A 23,313-nucleotide genomic window follows, 5' to 3' on the forward strand; every position below is an offset into this window, starting at 1 on the left:
GGATGTTCTGAAGCAGATCAAGAGCTGGATTTACTGACACCATTACTAAAAATAAATCTGTATCTGGCATTGTGCACCACTGCAATCGTGCATGAAGTGGACAATGGTAAATTGCCATAGACTAATTCAGTCACAAAGAATGAACTTCACTCCGGGTTTAGAAACTGCTTTTTTTTTTTTTTGACCCGTTGATCTGTATTATATCTGACATTCAGCAGAAAATTCAGGCATGAAAGAATTTCGATGATCTCAAATTAAACCCAAGCCAGCACACTAAACCAGAACAATCCTCAAGCTGATTTTAAGAAACCAGCAGCGTGTTGTCATGCTGGGTAGTAACATACTGTATCCACAGACCAGGTAAAACAAGCATATGCTTCCCCAGAGCAGCCTTCCCTGAGTGCTAAACGAAAGGTACTTTCCTCTAATGAAATGTCTTACACCTAGAGTTGTACCAGGGATCATGCTTTAAAATTAAATGAATGTTTTCTCAAACATGTGCTTCCTTCCAAAAGGCAGAGAAAAAAGAAACTTTCTTTAACCTAAAGTAGTAATGTCATGTTTTAAATTGAAAATACATGTTTGCTTTAACATTCCTTTTTTGCTTCAAAACTGCACATTTGTGACCTATGTAGCTAATGGAAGTTCAAAACAGGTAAGTGTTATGGAATTATTTTGTTAGCTACAATTACTTTATAAACATATTCCTCTGACACTGATAACACAGTCAGACCAGCCACTGAAAAGGCTGCAGCAAACTTTCCACTGTGATTGCCATGTTGTTTGTTCCTTGGACCCTCATGGTAACAAGCTGTTCTACTGCAGTTTTCCTCTTAAGTGTGCCTGTGATGTGAAACGAGGAACAATGAATCTTAAATCAGGTCACCCTTTAACTATATCCTCACATCCTGTCATCCATTGTGTGCAGACGGAGGATACTTTTAGACAAATCCAGTCATTTTTGGCAGAAAATTCCTTATTTCTGCTCTACATAAACTGAGAGCAAAACATGCAGGGTGTGTTCATCAAGCATTTACAGCAACACAGTGTTTGGCACATACTAGAGCACTCATGCTTGATGAACAAGGCCAAGTGTAAAGCACACATTTGAAAAGAACGTCAGGAAAATCCCAGTGACCGTACAGTAAATTGGTAAAAAACAGCAGACTGTAACAAGATAGTAACCAACCGAAGTGCAGTTACAGTGAAGTTCAACTGCAGTCCACATACACTCTTCTGCTGTTTCCACCAATCTACTCCCCTTTCATTGCAGTTGAGTCTCATATGGTCAACACATTGAACACAGGGTGGGCCACCTGTTCCGGGTGCAGGGAGCAGGAGGTAAGGTGATGATGTGCCATCGGCCTGACAGAAAGGGCGCTACCAGCAGTTATTTCCCTGCTGAAACACAAGCTGCTGATGCTGTATTTGTATTTGTATGAGCGGTAAGGGATTAAATATATCGTCTTCCCATATACGTCATTACGTAACTCGGTCCCCAAGCTATGAGTCTGACTGCTCACAGACAGCCTGTCATCCAACCCAGAACTGCGACCTCAGCTACCCCTTTCAGCAGCAATATATTCCAGTCCATCTCTTGCACAACAGGTTTAGCCACAACAGCAGAAGCATAGCATGGATTACAACAAGATAATCAGTGGTAAAGCGGCACTGTGTGAGCATATTAGGCTTGAGGTGGAATATAACACTGGGTTTAAGGGTCGATTCTTTATTATGAAATATACATTGAAGAAAAGGCCACAGTGCAAAAAGAAAGGAAGAGGTCACCCAGATGACAAACAGTGATTCTAATGTGTGACGAGATCAGGGAGGCACCTCCATTTCAATGAGTATCAAGGCAAAGCAACTTCAGTTTGAAATCTGCAGAGGCCATCACTTTCCATTAGGCAGAGGCTGACACTGAACAGTCAGTCACATTCACGCTTTGTTGCACCAGACAGCCTTCCCCTTTCAGAGCCAGACATGGTTCTGAGGAGTCGGGGAGACAAATCCTCTGCAGGTTCTTTTCTGATTCAAGTCCCTGGCTAGACTTTGTGCTGGATTATAAAAATGTACTGCTTTACTATTAAAGCATAGCAAGGGTATGTTAAATGACACAGAATCATGATTAAGCATGGTAAAAACCACAGCAAACCATTTCAATAAGGTGCTGTAACACTGAACAGATATACCCACCAGATACTGTACATAACACATGAAGTATTAATGTGACCAGCATCCCACAACAAATTCCTGCACACAGGTCAAAACTGCTAATGAATGATGAAGAGTTTAACGAATTGAAGGCTTGGTCTAGTAGGGACTTAAAAAGTAATTTCCATCCAATCCCTTGTTCATGTTGTGTGATAAGCTTTACAGGTCTCAGTCCTGTTCCTACATCCCCAATGACATTGTTTCACAAGACAACAACAATAACAATGACCATGACTGGCTCTTTTTCAGGCAGCCTGGGAGTTAGATAATGAGCTAGAAAAGCAGAACATCTCCTCCCCTTTTCAAGGTGGTGCTGTATCTTTAGAGCAAGCTGGTGGGGCAGCGACTGCCGATGCCCTTCTCTTTTCACATTTCTTTAAGATCACAATTCAGCTTCACACTCCTAAAACACCTGTTACCACATTCAATATCCTTCACAGCATATTCTGCACAGAGCAAACATCAAGAGCCCAGTCTCTTAAACAGAACCAGTCAAAGAGTACTGTCTGGTATTACAATGCAGTTTGTAAGGCAGGCATTGACCTTCATTCTGTACCAGCTCATAAGGGAGTGAGCCTGTCGCAGTTGCTCATTGTCTCATGGCACCGCACACAGGCTCTGCAATAAGCGTTATAAGATGCAACTACTTCTTATTTTACTGAACCTTTTAGGTTATAAAACTTCATTATATTTAAAATACTAATTAAAAAAAAAAATCGCAAATAAAATTCCCATGAATAACATACTAAGAACACAGAAACAGAATGATACGAAACACACACAAAACCTCACACCACAGTGTATGATGATTCTTCTTATTGGTCCAGATTATGGAACTCTCCCTTACCTGCCCCCCCTTCGGCTGGTACTTGATGTTATCTGTGGAGCCAATCTTAGACCTGACGTTCTTGAGGTCAGGCAGGGGCTGGTTCAGGGGGCGCAGCTGTTTGGGGGTGGCGGGCGACTTGGGTGGGGTGCGGATGATGGCCACCTTCTTCTCCTGGCGTGCCAGGCTCATGGATCTGGGGGTGCCAGGTGTGCGGGGGGTCCTGGGGTAGCTGGGGGTGCCTGGGGTCCCAGGGGTGCGGCAGGAGTAGCTGGGCGGGGTGCAGGGTGTGATGGCTGTAGAGCCCGGGGTAATTGGAGTGCAGGTTCCACTCCGTGCTGATCTGGAGCGAGCATGATCAGTACCTGTGGATAAAACAAACCAGTCTTCTGACCATGTGCATTCACTTTTTGGGCTGTTGGCTTAGTTTGAGTAGACCAATCAATGCCAAAAGAGCAGGACTGTCAATGACATGAGCACATCTCCCCTCCCTCAACCTTCAAAGTTCATCTAGCTTTCAAGACATCACATTGCAATGTATTAATGATTAAACAGAAGCGCTTCCCCTACAGCGCACATTCTGTGTAGGAAGAGAAAACAGTAATGAGCACATTCTGTAAAATGCAACTAACTTGATACAGTAGGATTCACTTCTTAAAACCCAAGTCCTACTGTAAGTGCAACTGCATTTATTATCTTTCTGCATGCTGTATGTTTCAGTTTTAGTAGAAGCATGTTAACTGAGAGCCACTGTTTTGAGAGAACTCCTGTTCCTCTGTGAGGATTTCTTACTGTCACTGCAAATACATTATAAATCAATTATTCATGGAGTCTGTTAGGGGTTTCATTCATCTTCTCTCTTTAATCCAATTAAACTGTTTGACAATGCACTAATGAAATCCCAACCTTCCATCCCACACTGGATTTGTAGTTTTTGTTTTCTGTCTACTAAAGAAACATTCCCCTCAACAAAACTCTCATCGGCTGAAACAATGGTATTAGTTTCGGAGAAATTTGTAATTGTGTCCCTTTTAAAACCCCAGTCTTGGTTGAATTCCCCTTGGACCTTCAAATGCTCTTCCCTGACATAGAGGAACGGTATTTTTGAAAAAATGCATGCTATCTTAAAATCTTACATTGTTATTTTTTCATAAATAATAAAAATAATACTTTGCACTGACAGTGACAATTATCCCATCAACTAAATACAGTATTAATCTTGTACATGCCAACTTTCCTGTGACTGAACATGTTCCCTTTCAGCACCACATATAATTCCTTTCACTCGTGCTGAGAAATGAAAAGATAACTTCCTTAAGATGGAGGCAGTCTGCTAAGGAGGTTCTAGTGACGTGATGTGATGAGGATATGGAGGGGTAAGAATGCAGTCTGTTAAGGAGGTTCTAGTGGTGTGATGTGATGAGGATATGGGTGGTAAGAAAGCAGTCTGTTAAGGAGGTTCTAGTGGTGTGATGTGATGAGGATATGGATGGTAAGAAAGCAGTCTGTTAAGGAGGTTCTAGTGGTGTGATGTGATGAGGATATGGATGGTAAGAAAGCAGTCTGTTAAGGAGGTTCTAGTGGTGTGATGTGATGAGGATATGGATGGTAAGAAAGCAGTCTGCTAGGGAGGTTCTAGTGGTGTGATGTGATGAGGATATGGATGGTAAGAATGCAGTCTGTTAAGGAGGTTCTAGTCGTGTGATGTGATGAGGATATGGATGGTAAGAAAGCAGTCTGCTAGGGAGGTTCTAGTGGTGTGATGTGATGAGGATATGGATGGTAAGAATGCAGTCTGTTAAGGAGGTTCTAGTGGTGTGATGTGATGAGGATATGGATGGTAAGAAAGCAGTCTGCTAAGGAGGTTCTAGTGGTGTGATGTGATGAGGATATGGATGGTAAGAAAGCAGTCTGTTAAGGAGGTTCTAGTGGTGTGATGTGATGAGGATATGGATGGTAAGAAAGCAGTCTGTTAAGGAGGTTCTAGTGGTGTGATGTGATGAAGATATGGAGGGGTAAGAAAGGAATCCAGCTACCTGCCACTCCGCTTCGGCTAGCCCTCTGCTCAGCTCGTCCTTCAGATCGAATCGCTACACAGCAAGGAAAGGAACAGGGAGACGCAGGGCAGGGAAGGTAGGGAAGAGAGAGGGAAACACAGCCGTGAATAGAGGCTCTACTGGCTCTACCACACCACAAAAGCACTTGCCAGAGTAAGGGTAAAAGTAAGTCTTTAATCTTAAAGTCTTTAATCTTAAAATCCTGACCGACGCAGCATCTCTAATAGAAAAGGGCAACGAGTTCCACAATCTGAGGACATTATAACTGAATGAATTCTCGGAAAAGCCTTGAGTACCATTTCTCTACAAACCAGCTGGAAAGCAAAAGCCTGCCTATGTTTTTACAATGTACAACAGTAAACAGATTATTCAGTTAGCCGATCACTTTCTTTCTTGTTGTAAACCTCAAAATGTTTTGTCTTTCTTTTTATTATTATTATTATTTTTGTTACTTTATTTTTAAGGAAATGTCAAACTTGATATTTAGCGATTATGTAACCTAGATATAACTTTGTCAATGCTGGCAAATAAAAAGGGAATTATTTGTGATGCAAAGTCTCTTCCAGCAAAGTGTCTCGTGGGTGGAATGCAGAAGGCAACATAACGTTTAAAAACCTTTCATACGTTCAGTGTGAAAATAATCGTGAAAAACAGATGGTAACAGGTACATGCAAAACCTGAAGCTTGTACACATTTAAGCACCCAAGCGTGTTTGTGAAACACATTCTACTTGTACGGTTATACAGATTACGCACACACACACACTCACACACTGATGAAATACATTTCTTAATTGTTTATTGCAAGTTTTTTTTTACTTTAAATAGGTGTTTTTCTCCATAACCTCAAAAATTGTGCTAAAACAATGACGCTTTGGACTAAACGGCTTTGTGAATGTTCCACAAAGTGTTTTTATTACAGCACCTTCGTAACTTTATTTAAAATCAGTTAATTCCACAAAGAGATTTGCCAATTTAAATGTGTTTATTTTTTTAAATGATTTTATCCTGCAAACACAAATGTAATTACACTGCAACTACATTGTAAATTATAGTGCAATCAAAAGCGATTAGAATATTGTTTCCAAAATGTTTTGCTATTATATCAAACTCAGGGAAACACAGCGCAGTATTTTGCGCCTGGGAAGCTCTGAGGATGCACTCACATGTGGGGCGTCTTGGTGCGGTGGAGCCGGAGCTGGTGATGGAGGTGGAGCTCTCCTCATGATCGGCAGGGCCAGCTCGGCGCGAGATCAGGATGGAGGAGGGTCTGGGCAGGGAAGAGCGCTTCTCAGGGCTCTGCGTGGTGCCATCCTGTCAGGGAATCAACCCACACATCACGATTCTAGTGGCTGGTCCATGTGGGCGCGTGTGTGTGTGTGTGTGTGTGTAGCTACTCTGGTACAAAAGCGAGAATTTTTTTATCAAAAAAACCAAAATGCCTGTATATCTCAATATCTCAAAGCGCTACTGGTTCAACGTTACAATACATCTGTTGCTAATATACAGCTCTGGCCAAATTGCAGGGTCAGCATGTTTCTCAGTCTATTTATATTTCATTTTAGGGAAAAAAAAGGCCACAGAATGAATAAGGAATTAAATAAAATGTACAGTACAGTATATAGATGACGGGGTACACAGTCACAAAAAAAAAAAAAGTTTAATGGATGGATGATTAATGGACCCCAGATTTGCTCAGTTTTAGCTGAACTGAGAATGCCTTTTTGGATCTAATCATAAACTTCAAGCCTCAGCTGTCAGTTACAGTATATAGAATGCCGGGAGAAAGATTGAGATAGTAAGATTATGTTCTCCGCACGTCCACCTGCTTATCTTACACTCTGAAATAAATGATTACCTCTAATAATTCCCCATGTTCTCGGTGAGCCACTGTAGTATCCCTTATAAAAGTTTACCAGTATTTTTGTATGCCATTTGTGCAGTTTTCTCATGCTTTTCCCAAGGTTATACTACGCGTTTACCATAGTTAACCCTGGTTTGCCATGTTTATTAACATGCTTTACCATACCTCTCTGTACAATGCTTTCCTACACTTTACCACCCTATGATTTATTACACTTTGTTATACTCTTACAGTGGGAAACTCTTTGATGCTTGGTGGAGCCCCCTTACCTGTACTGTATCGTTTATATTGTAGTCCCTGGACCCTGCAGAAGAGGGCCGGACAGAGTAAAACTCTGACTTAAGGTAAGATTTGTTCTCTGTGAGCGAGCAAGCTGAGCTGGGTCTCGGAGGGAAGAAGGCTGCTGCTGCTCGCTCTTTTGTGGTAGGAATCTTTGTTAGAGCAGATGAGGATGAGTTCTTGTGATGAGACAGAGTGGGGAGTGATGGGGAGAAAGGGGGATACAAAATAAATGTAAAAAACAAAACAAACGAAAATCAAATGTGATCAAAATCAACAAGCACAGCAAACAACAACAACAAAAATATGGTAATGGAAAATATATATACAATAAATATAATATGAAGTCTTTAGAACTGGACACTTGAGACTATAGTGATGCAAATCTTTAACCCCTTAAGGACCAGGCATTTTCAGTTGACCCTTTCAGAAACTAACAATAATTTATTATTAGCAAAAGCTATCAATGAGATGTGATAAACATACAGCATGTATGCCTACTCCAGTTGCTAATGAACTCCTATTTTGTTTTAAAAACACTGAATGAATGATTAACAATTAACTGATATGTACAGTATACAAAACATTTTTAAATAAACAGAATTAAGATGGAAATGAACTTACAGCGATCTTGTCCCTGGATTGTCTTGCAGTGCTGAGGGGCTGCCTACCTTCGGCAGCTGCGACCGCTGCAGGAAAGAAGGCCTGAGTTTAAAGGCTGAGGTTTGTGGAAACGCACAGAGAAGGCAGCAATGATCAGGGTAAATAATGGCATATAAAATATCAAGTCTAATAAAGCAGCAGCTGAATATGAATATGAAAATCCACCCTCCAGATAGTGATTAAAAATACACAGAAACTATGGGATACTTACTTACTGTCCAGTCTATATACCAGCGAGGGAGATGGTTCTCTCTGTTATGCTCCGTTACATCTTCTTATAGCTATTATATGCTATTAAATGCTTTTTTTTTAAGGCCCTGGGTTTAAAGAAAAGTAATTTGTGCTGCTTCTGCTCTCTGCCTAAGTGTTTATTGTTGAGCCTGTGTGATGTTTATCAAAACTGTACCATGTTTTGTTGCTATTGGAGGATGACAGTGTTTGGAATCCCAATGAAAGTGAACAGCAGAGAGATTCCCTTGTCATTTAATAAATCATAGTGTAAACTGTATAGATAAAGAGATGGCAGTTCAGTAAATGAACCCCAAATGATTAAAGCTATACTGGGGGCTACTGATGGCTACAAATACCGTCACCATTTAAATATTAAATTAGGACCACCACTGTTACATCAAAGGCAAAAAATACTTATCCACTTATCTGAATGATTTAAATGACAGTAGTATTTAAATTCAATTGAATAGAGCCCAGTATCTACCTTAAAAAAAATGATGGATGTAACTGGATTTTTTAAGGCATTTGGGTCCTGTCCCAATAAAATACTGAGGTGTAGTTTTCCACCAGCAATTGATTTAATAAACCAGACCATTATTGACCACCTGGTAAGTCTAAACTCTGTGATGACTTTAACAGAATGCCCTGCATGGGGGCAAGAGATCTCAAGATCCCAACTACCCAGAAAAAAGAGCAGAGCAGCCAAATATCAGCCTGGGTCACACTGTATGTTAGTACACTTGGCGTTGCTGGGGCTATATGGATGTTCCTAGCAAAGTTTCTTAAAACATATCATCAGTTTTAATACCTGCCAAACAGAGAATCCACAGAAGAGCGATTTACACAGGTGCTGTACAATATGCCCATGGTGTGGTAAACCAGCTGATGGATTCTGTCACCAATACACAATATACCTGAACAGAAAGTCACCACTGCCAAATAGAGCGAAACATACGTGAATAATGCACCACGCCAACGTACCACCATCGCATGAGCACATCTGCAGCTGATTCAGTAAAAAGCATGTATGACCATGGCTGCTGCCAAAAATAGATGCAACTAAAAGAAAGGAGGATAACTCACAAATGGCATAAGCGTTTAGAACTGCAACAAAAAAGCAAAACAGCCCAGCAGTTTCTAAAAACAACAACAACAGCTCACAAAAATAAAATAAAAATCAAATAAAATGAACAAAATTCATTCTAGCGATGAGATACGAATGTCCATGTTTGCCAGCCACATTGCAGATCGTTTTGTTTTGAGTTTACAAAGTCACCTGTCGGTTTCCGTTTAGCAGAGGAATGATGGTGAGCTGGTCTAGGGTACCTGACCGATGGTTTTAATGGGATTTTCCGGGAAGGAGACCGGGTCTGAATGTCAGATTTTTTAGTAAGTTCGGCCTTCTTAAACACTGCTATAAGGAGGAGAGACAAAGTCAGATAGGAAAAGTAAAGCACTGACAAAGAAAGGCTTAAACATGACGCAGGTAACCCCCTTACAAGCTTAGGAAAGCAATTCAATTCCCAATATTAAAAACGTAATTATTACACATGTTTCTACTGCGCATTTATTCATTTAGGTTGTATTTACTGTGTAATAAAGAAAGTTTGGATATTGTCATTTGAATACAATTTGACATACCTAGCTTATCAACAGTTTCTCGCTAGTCAACAGTTGCAGCTTACTCTTCTCTATCAACACAAAGTGTCAGAAGTCGCTTTCGCAGTCTGTTTTCCAGGTTCCATCTGGGGACTTCAAGGATGACTCTAAGCTTTGTACTTTTGCCAATGGGGTTTATGAATACAAGGATATCAAAATACCAATATGATAATCACATGCTAATCATTGTGTATCCTCACATAAACTTTATTTTATATATATATATATATATATATATATATATATATATATATATATATAGTCCAGCAGTAAGGGAGTTGCCTATACCATTTATTAAAAGAGTACAGCGGTAAATGAAAGTTTACCAATTTTTTTTTTTTTTTTTTTTTACAAATTACATAGTGTATTTACCATTTACCAAAAAAATTGTATAATGGCAATAATAAACCACCATACAAAAAAGAAGTATTCATGTCTAGTGTAGGAACCTTTTTTCTTCTTCATGTCGTCCCTCGGGACCATACTGGGCTCCTTTTTGGCCGCTTTCCTTTCAGGGGTGGACACTCTGCCTTTCCCCCTGCTCAGTGCCTTGTCCTTTGCGTGTTTTTCCACAGAGGGTCTTCTAATTTTAGGGCTCTCAGTTTTGGGGAGAGGTTCGATCTTTTCGGTCATGATGCTCCTGTCATCATCTGCAGTTCAGAATGAGCAAAACACGCAGCTGTGAGCTTTGACTGGCACAAGAACTCTTTGGGCAGGGGGCTTTAGACAAAGTATGGTAAACCCAGTTACAAGTAAATGGTCTAGATACAGAAATATATTCTTAATTATACTAAGGTTATCTGGTATCAGGTACTGTACACGTTATCTGATTTAAAAACTGTACCCTCACCCACCCCATTATTAGGTTCTCTTATCTTACACATACTTACACACATTATACAGAGATGGCTACATACTACGCATATGGCTACCTCTGTTTGAACACTCCCTGCATTAAGGCTGCAATGCTCTGCACCCCTTAAAAACACGCCCTTAAAAACTATGCAATACAATACTTCTAAGGTAAATCTGTCATTATACAGCAGTTGATTTTAAAAACATACACAAAGACAATGATTTAAGAGTGGAGTGTACATGTCAATCCTATCCTAGCACTGAAAGGCAAAAGTTTAAAACCGCACCTTGAGCGTCCTGCCAAGCGCTGTCGGTATCCAAGATGGAGTCATCGATGGTTGTTTCATCCTTGTACTCATCATAAGTCTCTGTTCTACATTCTGATATAGGGACTTCCTTCTCTGGAGAGGAGGGAGCTACAGGAAGCTCCTCCAGACTTGCAGCCTGAATCTCTTCTTCTTCAGCCACCTCTGCTTGCCCATCTTCATCTTCAGTGGCATCCTGCAAGACCGCTCCCTCAACTGGGTCAGAGAATCTCACACTGTGGCAGGAGTCATCACCCTCCTCAATAGTTTGGACTACTGTAATGAAATCATCTTCCACAGTGACAACCGATTCTATAGCCCCCCTGGTTTCAAGTGCTTGATCAGCATCCACATCCTCTGTAGATTCCTGCATTACAGGGGCGATTTCTTTGATTTCCTCCAGAACCTCTTTTGGTTCTTCACCCACTTCTACAGCATCTTCTATAAAGCCACCTTCTTCTTCTTTCTGTTCCACAGCTTCCATGGCCCGAGCTTCCAAAGTTACTGGAGCAGGTTCAACAGCCAGTACATGCTCAAGAGTCTCTTCCTCTGGCCTCTCTTCCTCTGGCCTCTCAGGTTCAACAGCCAGTACATGCTCAAGAGTCTCTTCCTCTGGCCTTTCTTCCTCTGGCCTCTCAGGTTCAACAGCCAGTACATGCTCAAGAGTCTCTTCCTCTGGCCTCTCTTCCTCTGGCCTCTCAGGTTCAACAGCCAGTACAGGCTCAAGAGGAGCTTCCTCTGGCCTCTCTTCCTCTGGCCTCTCAGGTTCAACAGCCAGTACAGGCTCAAGAGGAGCTTCCTCTGGCCTCTCTTCCTCTGGCCTCTCAGGTTCAACAGCCAGTACAGGCTCAAGAGGAGCTTCGTCTGGCCTCTCTTCCTCTGGCCTCTCTTCCTCTGGCCTCTCAGGTTCAACAGCCAGTACAGGCTCAAGAAGAGCTTCCCCTGGCCTCTCTTCCTCTGGCCTCTCAGGTTCAACAGCCAGTACAGGCTCAAGAGGAGCTTCCTCTGGCCTCTCTTTCTCAGCTATCTTGGTTGTTGGGGGCATTTCCTCAACTGTCTGCTTTGACTCTGCAGCTTCATACACCTCTATTGTTACCTCTACAGATGGTACCTGCTTCACATGTTTAGGCTTCGCACCTCCTTCCTCACTGCAGCCGAGAACACCCATGAGCTGATAGGCATCTTCTGCATCCACTTCTTCATAGGCCTCCTGGTGCACCAAGTCTGGCTTGTCTTTCATTTTATCTTTTGTTTCTAGCAGTTCTTGCCCTTCAGCTAAGCTCAGAGGCATATACTCGAGTTGTGGTTCTTTTTCTGAATCTGTGTCTGATTTGAGTTCTTTTTCAGAAGCAGAATCTGGTTGATGTTCTTTTTCGGACTCACCCTCTGCTTTTAGATCTTTTTTGGAATCATCCTTCACCTCTGTCTTTTCCTCTGCTGAATGTTCAGGCTTCATACCCTCAGGTATGACCTCCTCTAAAGGTTTAGCTTTCGGTTGAGGCTCAGGGATGGCCTCTTGACTTGTCTTGTCTGGCTGCACTTCATCAGTACCTTTCTTAACCTCCTCTTTCTGGTCTTCACTTGGCATCTCTTGCTCTTCAACCTCAGAAACAGTCTGCCTTTTGACATCAGGAACTACTTTAGGCTTACCTGGGAGATCTTGTTTGCTTTCTTTTTCTTCTTCATTCCCTGAAACACCAGCTTGTGTATCTGTCTCTGCTTTACTGCTTTCTTTACTAGCCCCTTCCACGGTTACACTTCCCTTGGTTTCACAGGAGCCGTCATGTTGATCAAGTGGTTCTACTTTAGAAGAATCTTCTTTCACTTCTTTGTCCTCTGTTGTTTCTTCCTTTCTAGTCTCTTCTGCTTTGTGTTCTTCCATGAGAACTCCCTTCTCAGCAGGCTCTGCCTGAGTATCCATACACTCAGTTGCTTTCATAACTTCTTCCTTGTACTCCTCTAAAACTGGTGTGGTGAAGATTTGGAGAGGTGAGCCCAGTGGGCTGTGCAAATCAGCGGGTGAGGGCATAGGACCAGTGTACTCACTGAAAACACAGTAGCCAATCTCTTCTTGGCTCTCACTTCTAGCTGCCTTCTGACTCATGTCCACTATAACAAGCTGAGCCAAGGTGTCTCCCACCAGGGTTGGGATATCAGCAGGAACTGACTTTCTTCTAATCAGCTCAGTATCTGCGCTCTCAGAAGTCAGTCTGGATCTGGCACCTGCCAAGTCTAGCATCTCTGGCAAATCGGGTGCCATCACACTGCCATTTTTGTAATAGTCCTTCATTTGGAACTGGGACTCTGAGGGTGATTCTGTCTGGGAGCTTGGTTTGCTTTCACCAGTGGGTAGGGATGAAGGGGAGTCTGCATCTGTGGTTTCCAGAATTACAGGAGGGAAAACTGGCTGCTTCTCTACAGCAGGCGTGGTAACTGGTAGGTAGTCTGTTGGCTCATCTAGACTACCACTGGTAAAGGATAGAATGTCTGAAGCCAGAGGTGAAAAGGTCCTTGGGCGACCATGCCCTCCACCTTGGTTCAGTGATTCCAAGGAAGCTATGGGTATGTTCAGTGAGTAGCTTCTCTGTTCCAGCGACAACCTGCCTACACTCAAACGACCTTCATCCTTCTTCTCCAGCATTGGCAGGGTTTTCAGCTCCTCCTTCACAGGGCTTTTCAGGGTGTCTGGTTTGTCCACTGCTGGTTTCACATCTTGAGTCTGGGCCAGTGTGCTATAGCTTATTTCCTGGACTGAGGCAATATCACCAGCAATTTGGAACGTCTCCATCAATCCACTTGCATCAGATTCATCAATCACCCCCTGAAAAGACTCAGAGGCTTTCTCCCTTGCATCGCTCAACTCGTAATAGCCTTCCCCTTGCTGAGCATCAGCCTTTGCCTCTTCCTCTTTCAAGGCAGATGTCTCAAAATAGGCTGACATTCCTGATTTATCCTTTTCCGTGCTTTTTAAATGTAGATCCAAAGCACTGGAGGGTTCATCTTTGTCATGCAAGGCTGGTTGAATCTTAGCCTTAGTTATCTCCTTCTCCTGGATGATTGCTTGGGTTTCTTCTTTCTCTGCAGGCTCCTGCTTTGTTTCAACTACTTTCCCTGTCTGGTCTGTTGGTAAAACTTCAGTGGGGGCTTCCTCCTTTAATTTGCTATCTGGTGCACCCGCAAGAGAAGTTTGGGGCTGTTTGACATCTGTATCCTTCTTGTCTTCAGAAGATTCAGAGGGTTTGAAACTAGAGGCTCCCTGTTTCTCAGGTTCTTTCTTTGGATCCAAAACCAGTTTGCTTTCATTTTCTGCTGCACGGAAAATGTCAATTTCAGACTTAACCTCTTTCTTGTCCTCTTTCTTCTCTTGTGTTTTAACAGAAGAATGCTCTTCTTTACTAGAAGCTGCCTCTTGTGAGATAATGACTGCTTCCTTTTTCATACTAAGGTCTACAGCCTGTAATGCATCTGGTTTAACATCTTTGTCTTGTTTGGTAACTTCTGTTTTGTCTAAACTGCTCGCACCGGTCTTTGTCAAACGTGGCTCAGCGATTAACTCTTGAGGCTTGTCTTTTGTAGACTGGCTATCTGGAGCCTGTGGTTTTGGACTGCTTGGTACATCCATGTCTCCTGGAAGTTTGTCAGCTGGGGTGTCTTTGGTTTGGGAAACATCAGTGAGGTTTACTTTCTGGTCCTCTGGGTAAGTTTTATCTGACTTCTCTGCAGTATTTGCAGGAATCTCATTAGAATCTTTTACAACGTCAGTGCATTTATCTGATTCTTTAGACAATGGTTTTGTGGCATATTCAGACTGGATTTCTCCTTCTGCTGAAGAAGCAGTGGACCCTGATGGACCTGACTCAGCTTTGGGTGGCTCAGTCACAGCAGGTGTCTCTATACCTTTCAAAGGGAGGGTTTCTGAATCCTTGGACTGAGGAGTTGGAGCATGGTCTTCCTTGTTGTCCTTCTCTGAAGGTGGAGTTGTTTGGGCTTCAGTTTTAGGCTGCACATTAGATTTCTCCTCTGACCTCTCAGCATGCTTGAGGTCCGAGTCGAGGGTAGGCGCTTGACCGCTGACTGCCCCCCCTTGGCTCTTTGTGTCCATCTTCAGGGCTGCAAGCAAATCTAAAGTAGTCTGGTTGTTCTGTTTTTGCAAGCAACACATTACAAACAGGCAAAGCTCTCCAAAAATGCATGTCTTCATAAAACACAATGCACTAGGTGTTTTGAGAATGGTCAAAAAGAGCATGAAGGTACAAGAAAATTGGAAATGAAAAAATGACCTGGATGTCACTATGGTAACATGCAGAGGCACAATGCAGATGGATGGGAATCAAAAAGGAAATGTCTCAAAAGTAATGCGGAAACTCCAATTCTTTTCTTTTTTTCTGTGTCAAAATCATGTCCTTGTCATTTTCTTTACAGTCTGCTTATTTCTTGGGTCACGACAACCTTGATCTTCCTTTTGAAGATAAGGACATAACACTGTACTTATTATTTCTGATCATGTGATGTATTTAAGACATAATTTAACAGCATATGTTAAAGCTTGATTAAACAAATTAAAGTTAAGCAATATTTAGAGGGTGCTTGGAGTATAAATCAAGTGAATCATCCATTCGTAACTTTACAATACATGGTATTACCCCAGCAAAAATGATGACAGGCAAAATATTAATACACATTAAAGGACACTTAAGCAAAGTCCAATTTTTATATATTTACACTTGAGTTACAGGACACTTTTAAAGTGTTAATAAACACATGAAAACACAATCAAAAACAGTTGTGTACATGTGACAGGAAAAAGTAAAGCCAGAATCTCAAAGGGTATTATTTTGTGCATTCCTTACTTAAGCTGGTTGCAAATTCTTAATTTAAATAAGTACATTATTGGACACACAGTGATGTAAAGCACCCCCTGTAATTAATATTATATATATATATATATATATATATATATATATACAGTGCCTTGTAAAAGTATTCAGACCCCTGACCAATTCTGTCATATTACTGAATTACAAATGGTACATTGAAATTTCGTTCTGTTTGATATTTTATTTTAAAACACTGAAACTCAAAATCAATTATTGTAAGGTGACATTGATTTTATGTTGGGAAATATTTTTAAGAAATATATATATATATATATATATATATATATATATATATATATATATATATATGAAAAGCAGGAATTGATTTGAAAATGAAAATGGATGGAATGTGTCAAAATAGAAGAAATGACATAAACATTCTGAAACAGCAAATAACATCTCTTTGTCTAATCCGTTACCTAGAAAGCAGGCGAATCAGTGGGTAGGATAAATCAACAAATTTATCAGCAATGCAGCTGGCAAAAACACACTAAGCAATGGGGTTTAAAAACTGATGAGACACGTTGACCCAGCATTAGCATTAGCACGTTGCATCATGACTTTAGCAGCTCAACACTTGGCAGTGATAGCAAATGGTACAATGCTGCCCATTAAACCAGCAATAACCAAAAAAAGAAAATACACACAAAAAAGAAGCAAAACCACACCCCCTAAGCATACGCGCGCATCACATTTAAATTGCCACAAGCAGAATTTCTTACAAGCTCACAAAACTTACAAGCTCTGAACGCTGAAAGTAGCAGTTTTTTTTTTTAACCTTTCTATAATTATTCATATTCATATTGTTATCATTATTTTAAAACATGCATACGGTCTGGAGGACACACCTTCCTGAGGGGTTTTCCCCTCCCCTGCCTCGTCACCTCTCCCGTTGGGTGCCGCTGTCGGCACGCGCGCTTCACTAGCTGCCTCGGCCTGTGGACAGGGCTGAGCCTGGGCCTCGCTTTTTAGCTCTGCCTGCTCTAAGTGCTCAATAGCATCGGGCCCATGCTCAGCTGCTGCGGCTGATTGCTTTTCCTCGTCGGCTGCCGAAGGACTCTCTACAGTTTCTTCTACTTTAAGAGAGAAAAGTGGACACATCAAGACTAAGGACAACACAGAACTGGGTTACAGCATGAGTACAATATGTGGGTTAAGCAGACTTAGGCATTGAGCATTGTATTTTATGTACCTTTATCCTTACTTTTTATAACTCACAGTGTATAGTTCTTGACAAATAAACATGCGTGTTTCACACTGTAATTGAAAGGGTAGCTATAAAGGCACCTGCACTCTCAAATTGTACCTTTCTCTGTGTATTATTGCTGGAAATGAATGGCATTTATGTATGTTTGAAAGTTGTATGTTTCTTTTTTTCAGGTGCTGTGTAAACTGGCAGAGATTTTAAAGCCATCCTACATGTATGTACAATGTACAGTATGTATGTGTACTGTGTATAGCTTTTTCTGACTTTGAGACAGAATACAAAATAATATTTAGATTGTTACTGGATCAAAAGTTAGAGATAAATAGATATTTACATCAGCATGGTGTAGATATATTGCTGGTAGATAGGCAGATATAGGTAAGTACATACAGAAGATAGATAGATAAATAGATCCAACAGAGATAATAATGAATGGATAAATGCACATATAAAAATATATATATTGTAGAGAGAGATATATTAGCTGCTTACCAATTTAAACTAATTGCCAAAACACAACCATTTGCTAAAAATGTAAACATGCATTGTTAGATACAGAGTCTTACATCTGATTTCTGCTACAATTTTTGTTTACATTTTTTTTTTTTAAACCTTCCATTACGGAACTGTACTTTCTAGAAATTACATTTTAGTTTTGCCTTTCCGGCACAGCTTCTTTCCTGAGGCCAGCTTCTAAAAGCTGCTTTGCTGGAACATAGGTCCCAGCAGATGAATGTAAGCCTATCAAAGTGTTGGACTGATTGCAAGCAAACATTTTGACAACATTCTTACTACTCACGGTTGCTGCTTCCTGTAATGTTGCAATTTGAGATTTAAAAAATGAAATTTCTGCGCACTCATTTATACTCAAAAATACTTCAACAACAACTAATACCTTTGAGACCTCCACAGACTTCAGCAAATACAAACCTTTAAGGGTGTTGGACAGTAACATTAGTTTAGGAGCATAGCCCTAGCTGATTAACAACAAGTAAATAAAATAATCAAAACAATATTTAAAAAGAAACTGGGACAATACCAAGAGTGCAGTATGCTGCAACAGTTAGTATAGCAACAAGCTGCAAAAACGGAAGTGTGTTCTTAAGGGAGCTCTTAGGTTGTCCTGATTTGTGTATTACATCGTAAAGATGTGAAGATTGTTACTTCAACTGATCCAGTCATTTTGAGGAACTGTCTCTAATGTGAGGCGGTAAAGAACAGTTTAAAGCATTTCCATTTGCCATTGTTTGCATGGTGCAATTCAAGTTATATCCTGTAAATGTTGGTGTGTAGTACTTATAATGATTTACAATGCAAGAGCTGAAAGCCTTCCTGTGATCTACAGCTGGTGTAATTCACACGGGTTGGTGAGTACTCACAGACTTAGTGGATGTGTGTGGTGTGACAGTAACATTGATGTTGTGGACAGCTCTAACACAAGAGGCATAAGAAAGAGTGCATACAACTTGTGATTCATGCACTGCTTTTTTCCCAAATGCGGCAAGTCCTTTGTGCTATGTTTAGATGCGAGTTATGAGTACGTTCAGTTATTGCATGTAGATATACACACACATGCATTCAACTTTATGCATCAGTTGCATGAGCATGCATGGACACACATGCATTGATATGCATCAGAATGCATGTGTGTACATACAAACATGCATGCGCATAGGCCCACATGCATACAGTGTGTGCATGTGTATGTCTGAGAGCAGATCAACTGGGAACTGATCAAATAAATATAATGTTTGCACGCAGTGTGTGTTGGTTCTGTACAGGTACGTACATGTCAGGCTGTTTTGCATCTATTATATGTGTAAACGTGTAAGCAATATATTCAAGGACTTGACCATCATATGAAAAAAAACGACAGTTAGTGATAAACCATGCAAGACAAAGACGGAAAAACAGAGGAGGTGAAGTAGAGGAAGTGAAAGAGACAGGGAGGGGGGAGGAGTAGTAGCAAAAAACAAAAATGAGGAACCATGCGTGGTTCACCTTCAATCAGACTAAACAAGGCATCTTCCCCACTGGGGAGTGTGCAAGAGTGAGTCCACTCGGAGCTGAATAAGGGGTGATCATAGTACTCGTCATCTGAGTGGTAGGGATCATCGTCAGGCACAGAAACCGAGATGGAGGGGGCTAGGAACTTGCACCTCTCCCGAGAATTTTGGAACCGTCGGAGAGGGCCAGCCTTCTCCTTATCCCCTACATCTACAAACAGACACAGGAAGAGAACTGCAGGGAAAACTGAACAGAGAGAGACCGGCAAGACACACATACAAGCTACCAGAAGTACACACACACACACACACACACACTGCAATGGATGGAACCAGCCATGGTTAGCTATGATGGGGGCAGGAGATATGAACTCATAACGAGCAATATCAGTGAGATCTCATTTGAAATATTGTATATTGAAAAGCATGGCCACTAAAATGATATCTGTATGTTTTTTTAAACAGCGTCCTTTGTTCAGGGTTTTCGATCAGCTCTGTGTATGCTTGCTTTCCAGACAGTACCATCATTGTAATTACCTTCCAAAATCCCCCAGTTTGCTAAAGTTCCTTTTGATTGAAGTGAAGGAAAAACTCAAGATGGTGGGGGCTAGACAGGTATTTACAGTACCTCTCTGACTGACGGTATAATGTACATCATAAACAGGTAAGGACACTTTAAAACCCAGACACATGCCACTTTGTGTTATTCTCTCTTTACATACATCAAGTGACAAGCTCCTTAAGGGATGGGTAATAGACAGAGAGCTTGCTGCTCCCCTTGGTCTCATGATAGGCTGCAATGGGAAACAGCCTTTTAATACTGAGAGGGCCAAATGTTGTAACGACTAGAGGCAGAATTGCTTCTTAAAATGAAATCCATTTAAATAATAAGGACTACTGTTTCAATGCAGGTTCTACACACCAAAACATGCATCCCGCCTTTTTTATTTATTTTTTTCTCACTGGGATCCAGAAGTGAGAAGATGCCACTATTACAGGAATTTCAAGACAACTCAGTAAACTGGTGAAAAGTCCTTGGTTTTCCACAACTACGGAGAAATTGCCTGCAAAACTACATAAGGTACTTCAGGGCTCTTGTGGCTGTTCTGATTAGTTTTTTGGGCCTTGGGTAATTTTCATGACTGGTTTGATCTCAGTCTGGTTTGATCTTGTTGAGATTCCTAGGGCTCTAAAGGCAGATGGGTAATTATCAATTATTTTCCCCTAACCAGCTGAATCATTTATCACCTTGGCCAAGGAAATCTGCATCTTTCACAGCATGGCTGGCTTCATTCACTTGCTGGTTGTGGAGAACATGTGATCACTAAGCACCAAACACAAACACAAAGTTCCAGTCAACAGAAGAAAAACAGCACTTGAGGAAAACATATAATAAAACAAGCAAACAACAAAAACAAAAACAAGCAAAAAAATACTTGAAAAATCAAACGTCTCCACATAAAGGGAGCTATCGAGGCCAAGAGGCTAAGGGAGACCCAGGTCATGACATCATGCAGATGCTATGTTCAGCCTAAACCCCAAGAGCAGTAATTGAGCAGCCCATGGAAAGAAGGAGAAACATGGCATCAGATACTGGCAAAATGAAAATGAAAACTTCTAGATACTTAAACAACTAAAAATGAGCCTCTGAAAGGATGTGGAGGAGGAGGAGGAGGAGGAGGAAGAGGAGTGATATTAGGTCTGTAATTTGTGAAAATGGTACATTTGATGTCTTGGCCTCAGTAATGTATTGCTCTTGTCACCTTTGGGCTCAACTTTTCTCAGGACCCTCACTCTTGGCTAAACCCCAAGCCCATGCAAATAACTTCACATGGACGCTATGTCACCTACAAAGAGGGTTAACAACCTGAGAAAGCAGAAACAGCAGAGGAACTCTGGCCACCCAGACTAGCAAACCTCTGTGAGAGCCTGGCTGGGCTGAGCTGAGCACTAGAACAGGCTACGGAGGACAGCTTCAGGTTTCAGGACTCCCTCGATGCCTATAAGAGGCTCCGTTTCACAGCAAACGAGAGTGAAAATGAACACTACCCTGTGAGCTCCTACCTTCCTTCAGAGGTCCGATCTGTCCTGAGGCAGGAGACGGGGGAGGGGAGGGTGGTAGATTGGAGTCTTCAACTGAGTGGAAAGAAAGATTCGAAACAGTTGTAAATTTAAAACATGTGCAAGCTACCCCATACTGCACTGTGGATAAAATCATGTATTGTCCTACCTGAGGGCAGCCTTTTCGCTGTGTCCTTGTGCTGCAACTCTATGTCTTGCTCTCCTTTCAGGACCGCGACTGCTTCAGCTGTCACCTCTTGAACTATCCTCGCTGACACTTGCTCTGTAGGATAGAGAACGTGAGAACAAAAGCAGAAGAAAAGTTATGAAGAAAATTATATTTCCAAGTAGCAGGTTCCAGAACCTCGTCTAGTTTTTTTTTTTTAAGGATCCAAATGATTTAGCAACAATGGTGAAGCTTTGTGACCCCTAGCACATCCCTGTTCTAGGCTAAATAGATTCAGTTCCCCAGATTCAGTACCTGTGTTACTGCAGATTGTGTTTTACACAGGTACAAGGACAGACCAGTTCTGCAGCATCCTGAGAGTTACAGTAAATGCAGCTCCTATCATAAATGCTGAAAACATATCAAAACTGAACCTAATTGCTCTTGAATAGCTGATAGTGTCTGGCGAGTACAGCGTGTTTCTCTTCTAATGTTTCTTTCCTCTACCTTGATGAACATTGGCAGTGGCATCTGGCAGTCTAGACAAGCCATTTCTTCTAAGATTAATGGGGGCAGTGCCAGTCAGGCACTGCACACAGGATAGGATGGACTGGAATTCTGATTGATAGGATCTGTAGCAGTGATGAGCGGCTTTAATATACGTGATTTAAAATGTAGGACAACCAGCAACACATCCAGGTGCCTTGAGCTCCCCTGAATGTGGAGATCATGAGCTAGACATGGCTATAGAACTCAGCTTAACAATATCAATTACATTCAACAAAACTACAACAATGCATACATTCTGTACGCAAGTAGGCTAATAGATTTATAAAATGACAAAACCTGTCCTGCAATGCTTCAAACATTCTTCTATTTATAAACCCTTGATTAAAGCAGCTGTTGACAGTAGAATCTCCAAATACTTAGATTCCAAAAAAAAGAAACCTTTTAATTAACAGACGATCAATATCTTTTGCTACACTGTCTAGCTACAAGGTTTAGTAGTATAGTATTGCTATATCCTGTGTGGCAGAATTCTAGTGAAAAGAGCCATAACCTTGCTAAGCCTTAAAAACACACACATTTATCTTTTACTTCTGTATCAGTGACAGTGCAAATCCCTGTTTTAAGATTACATCAGTTGAATTCCAGAAAGTTCTTTCGGTGCAGTGTAAACCTACAAAGATGAGTTTAATCTGAAGGGCAGAAATAGAACAAAGGCTTTGAGTAAGATGTACGGATTTCATAGACTTTTAAAGAAACAAAATATTTAAAAGATGTGTCTGAATTCACAAATAAAATCAATTAATACATAAACATTAAATAGATAAAACAAAAGTACATGTAGTACCATGATTAACCTTTATTTGTATGTCATATTCTTAATGTATTTACTTCTCTGTACAATCGATTTAAAAACAGTCACAAACCAGGCTGGATATTTTTGAGGCCATTTTATGAATTGTACACGTTAAACAAAATGAGAGGAGGCATCAGCAAACAAACCCTCATCAAAACCCATAGCTTCCTTTAGACAAGTTTAGCACATGATGAGATTTTTTAATTTATAGAAGCTATTGAGTGGCGACGATAGCGTGAAGTCACGTAGATAGAATACCCTTCAAAAACAAGAGCTAGAGTCGGCTCATCGCAAAATTCAGAGAAACTTGAAATGAAATCAGAAAGGCTGTCTTGCCAATGTTAAATTTCAAGGCAGCATTACCTTCAAGATGATTTCCAAGTGTCTCTGCCCCTATTTATCACTCCCGTTTTGTTTTATTTGGCTACAGAAAGGCAGCCCAGCAGCTCCCTGACAGTGGGAAGCCCATTGCCACTGCATACAGTTAACAGACAGCCAAGTCTGCGTTGGATGTGCATTGAGAACAAACAGGGCGTTATTGATAGCCAACCCAGGAAATTCACAAGCTCGTACAGTTTAGTTAAACATATCGTTTTAAAAGCAAGACTACAGTTTACAGGAATATTGCTCTGAGGATGATGACGACGACAGCAGAGCATAACATATTTCACAAGACTTTTT

At 41.1% G+C, this 23,313-nt stretch overlaps 1 protein-coding gene across 20 annotated transcripts in view; it reads right to left on the minus strand.

The window, feature by feature from the left end:
* LOC117426808 (microtubule-associated protein 2-like) overlaps window positions 1–23,313 on the minus strand; it is a 98,795-nt gene that overhangs the window by 11,209 nt on the left and 64,273 nt on the right. For 6 of the 20 annotated variants that reach the window (XM_059034022.1, XM_059034016.1, XM_059034018.1 and 3 more), the window contains 12 exons: window positions 21,273–21,386; window positions 21,107–21,178; window positions 19,038–19,253; window positions 16,678–16,905; window positions 10,935–15,062; window positions 10,242–10,442; window positions 9,410–9,547; window positions 7,864–7,928; window positions 7,230–7,418; window positions 6,263–6,410; window positions 5,077–5,130; window positions 3,062–3,405 (listed from right to left, as the gene is read on the minus strand). In XM_059034022.1, coding sequence (XP_058890005.1) covers window positions 3,062–3,405; window positions 5,077–5,130; window positions 6,263–6,410; window positions 7,230–7,418; window positions 7,864–7,928; window positions 9,410–9,547; window positions 10,242–10,442; window positions 10,935–15,062; window positions 16,678–16,905; window positions 19,038–19,253; window positions 21,107–21,178; window positions 21,273–21,386 — 5,897 coding nt within the window. Of the gene's footprint in view, window positions 1–3,061; window positions 3,406–5,076; window positions 5,131–6,262; window positions 6,411–7,229; window positions 7,419–7,863; window positions 7,929–9,409; window positions 9,548–10,241; window positions 10,443–10,934; window positions 15,063–16,677; window positions 16,906–19,037; window positions 19,254–21,091; window positions 21,179–21,272; window positions 21,387–23,313 lie in introns of all 20 variants that reach the window. The other 14 variants (XM_059034023.1, XM_059034021.1, XM_059034032.1 and 11 more) reach the window with 11 other exon arrangements.

Source organism: Acipenser ruthenus, chromosome 11, assembly GCF_902713425.1.
Source record: "Acipenser ruthenus chromosome 11, fAciRut3.2 maternal haplotype, whole genome shotgun sequence".
Lineage (NCBI taxonomy): Eukaryota > Metazoa > Chordata > Actinopteri > Acipenseriformes > Acipenseridae > Acipenser > Acipenser ruthenus.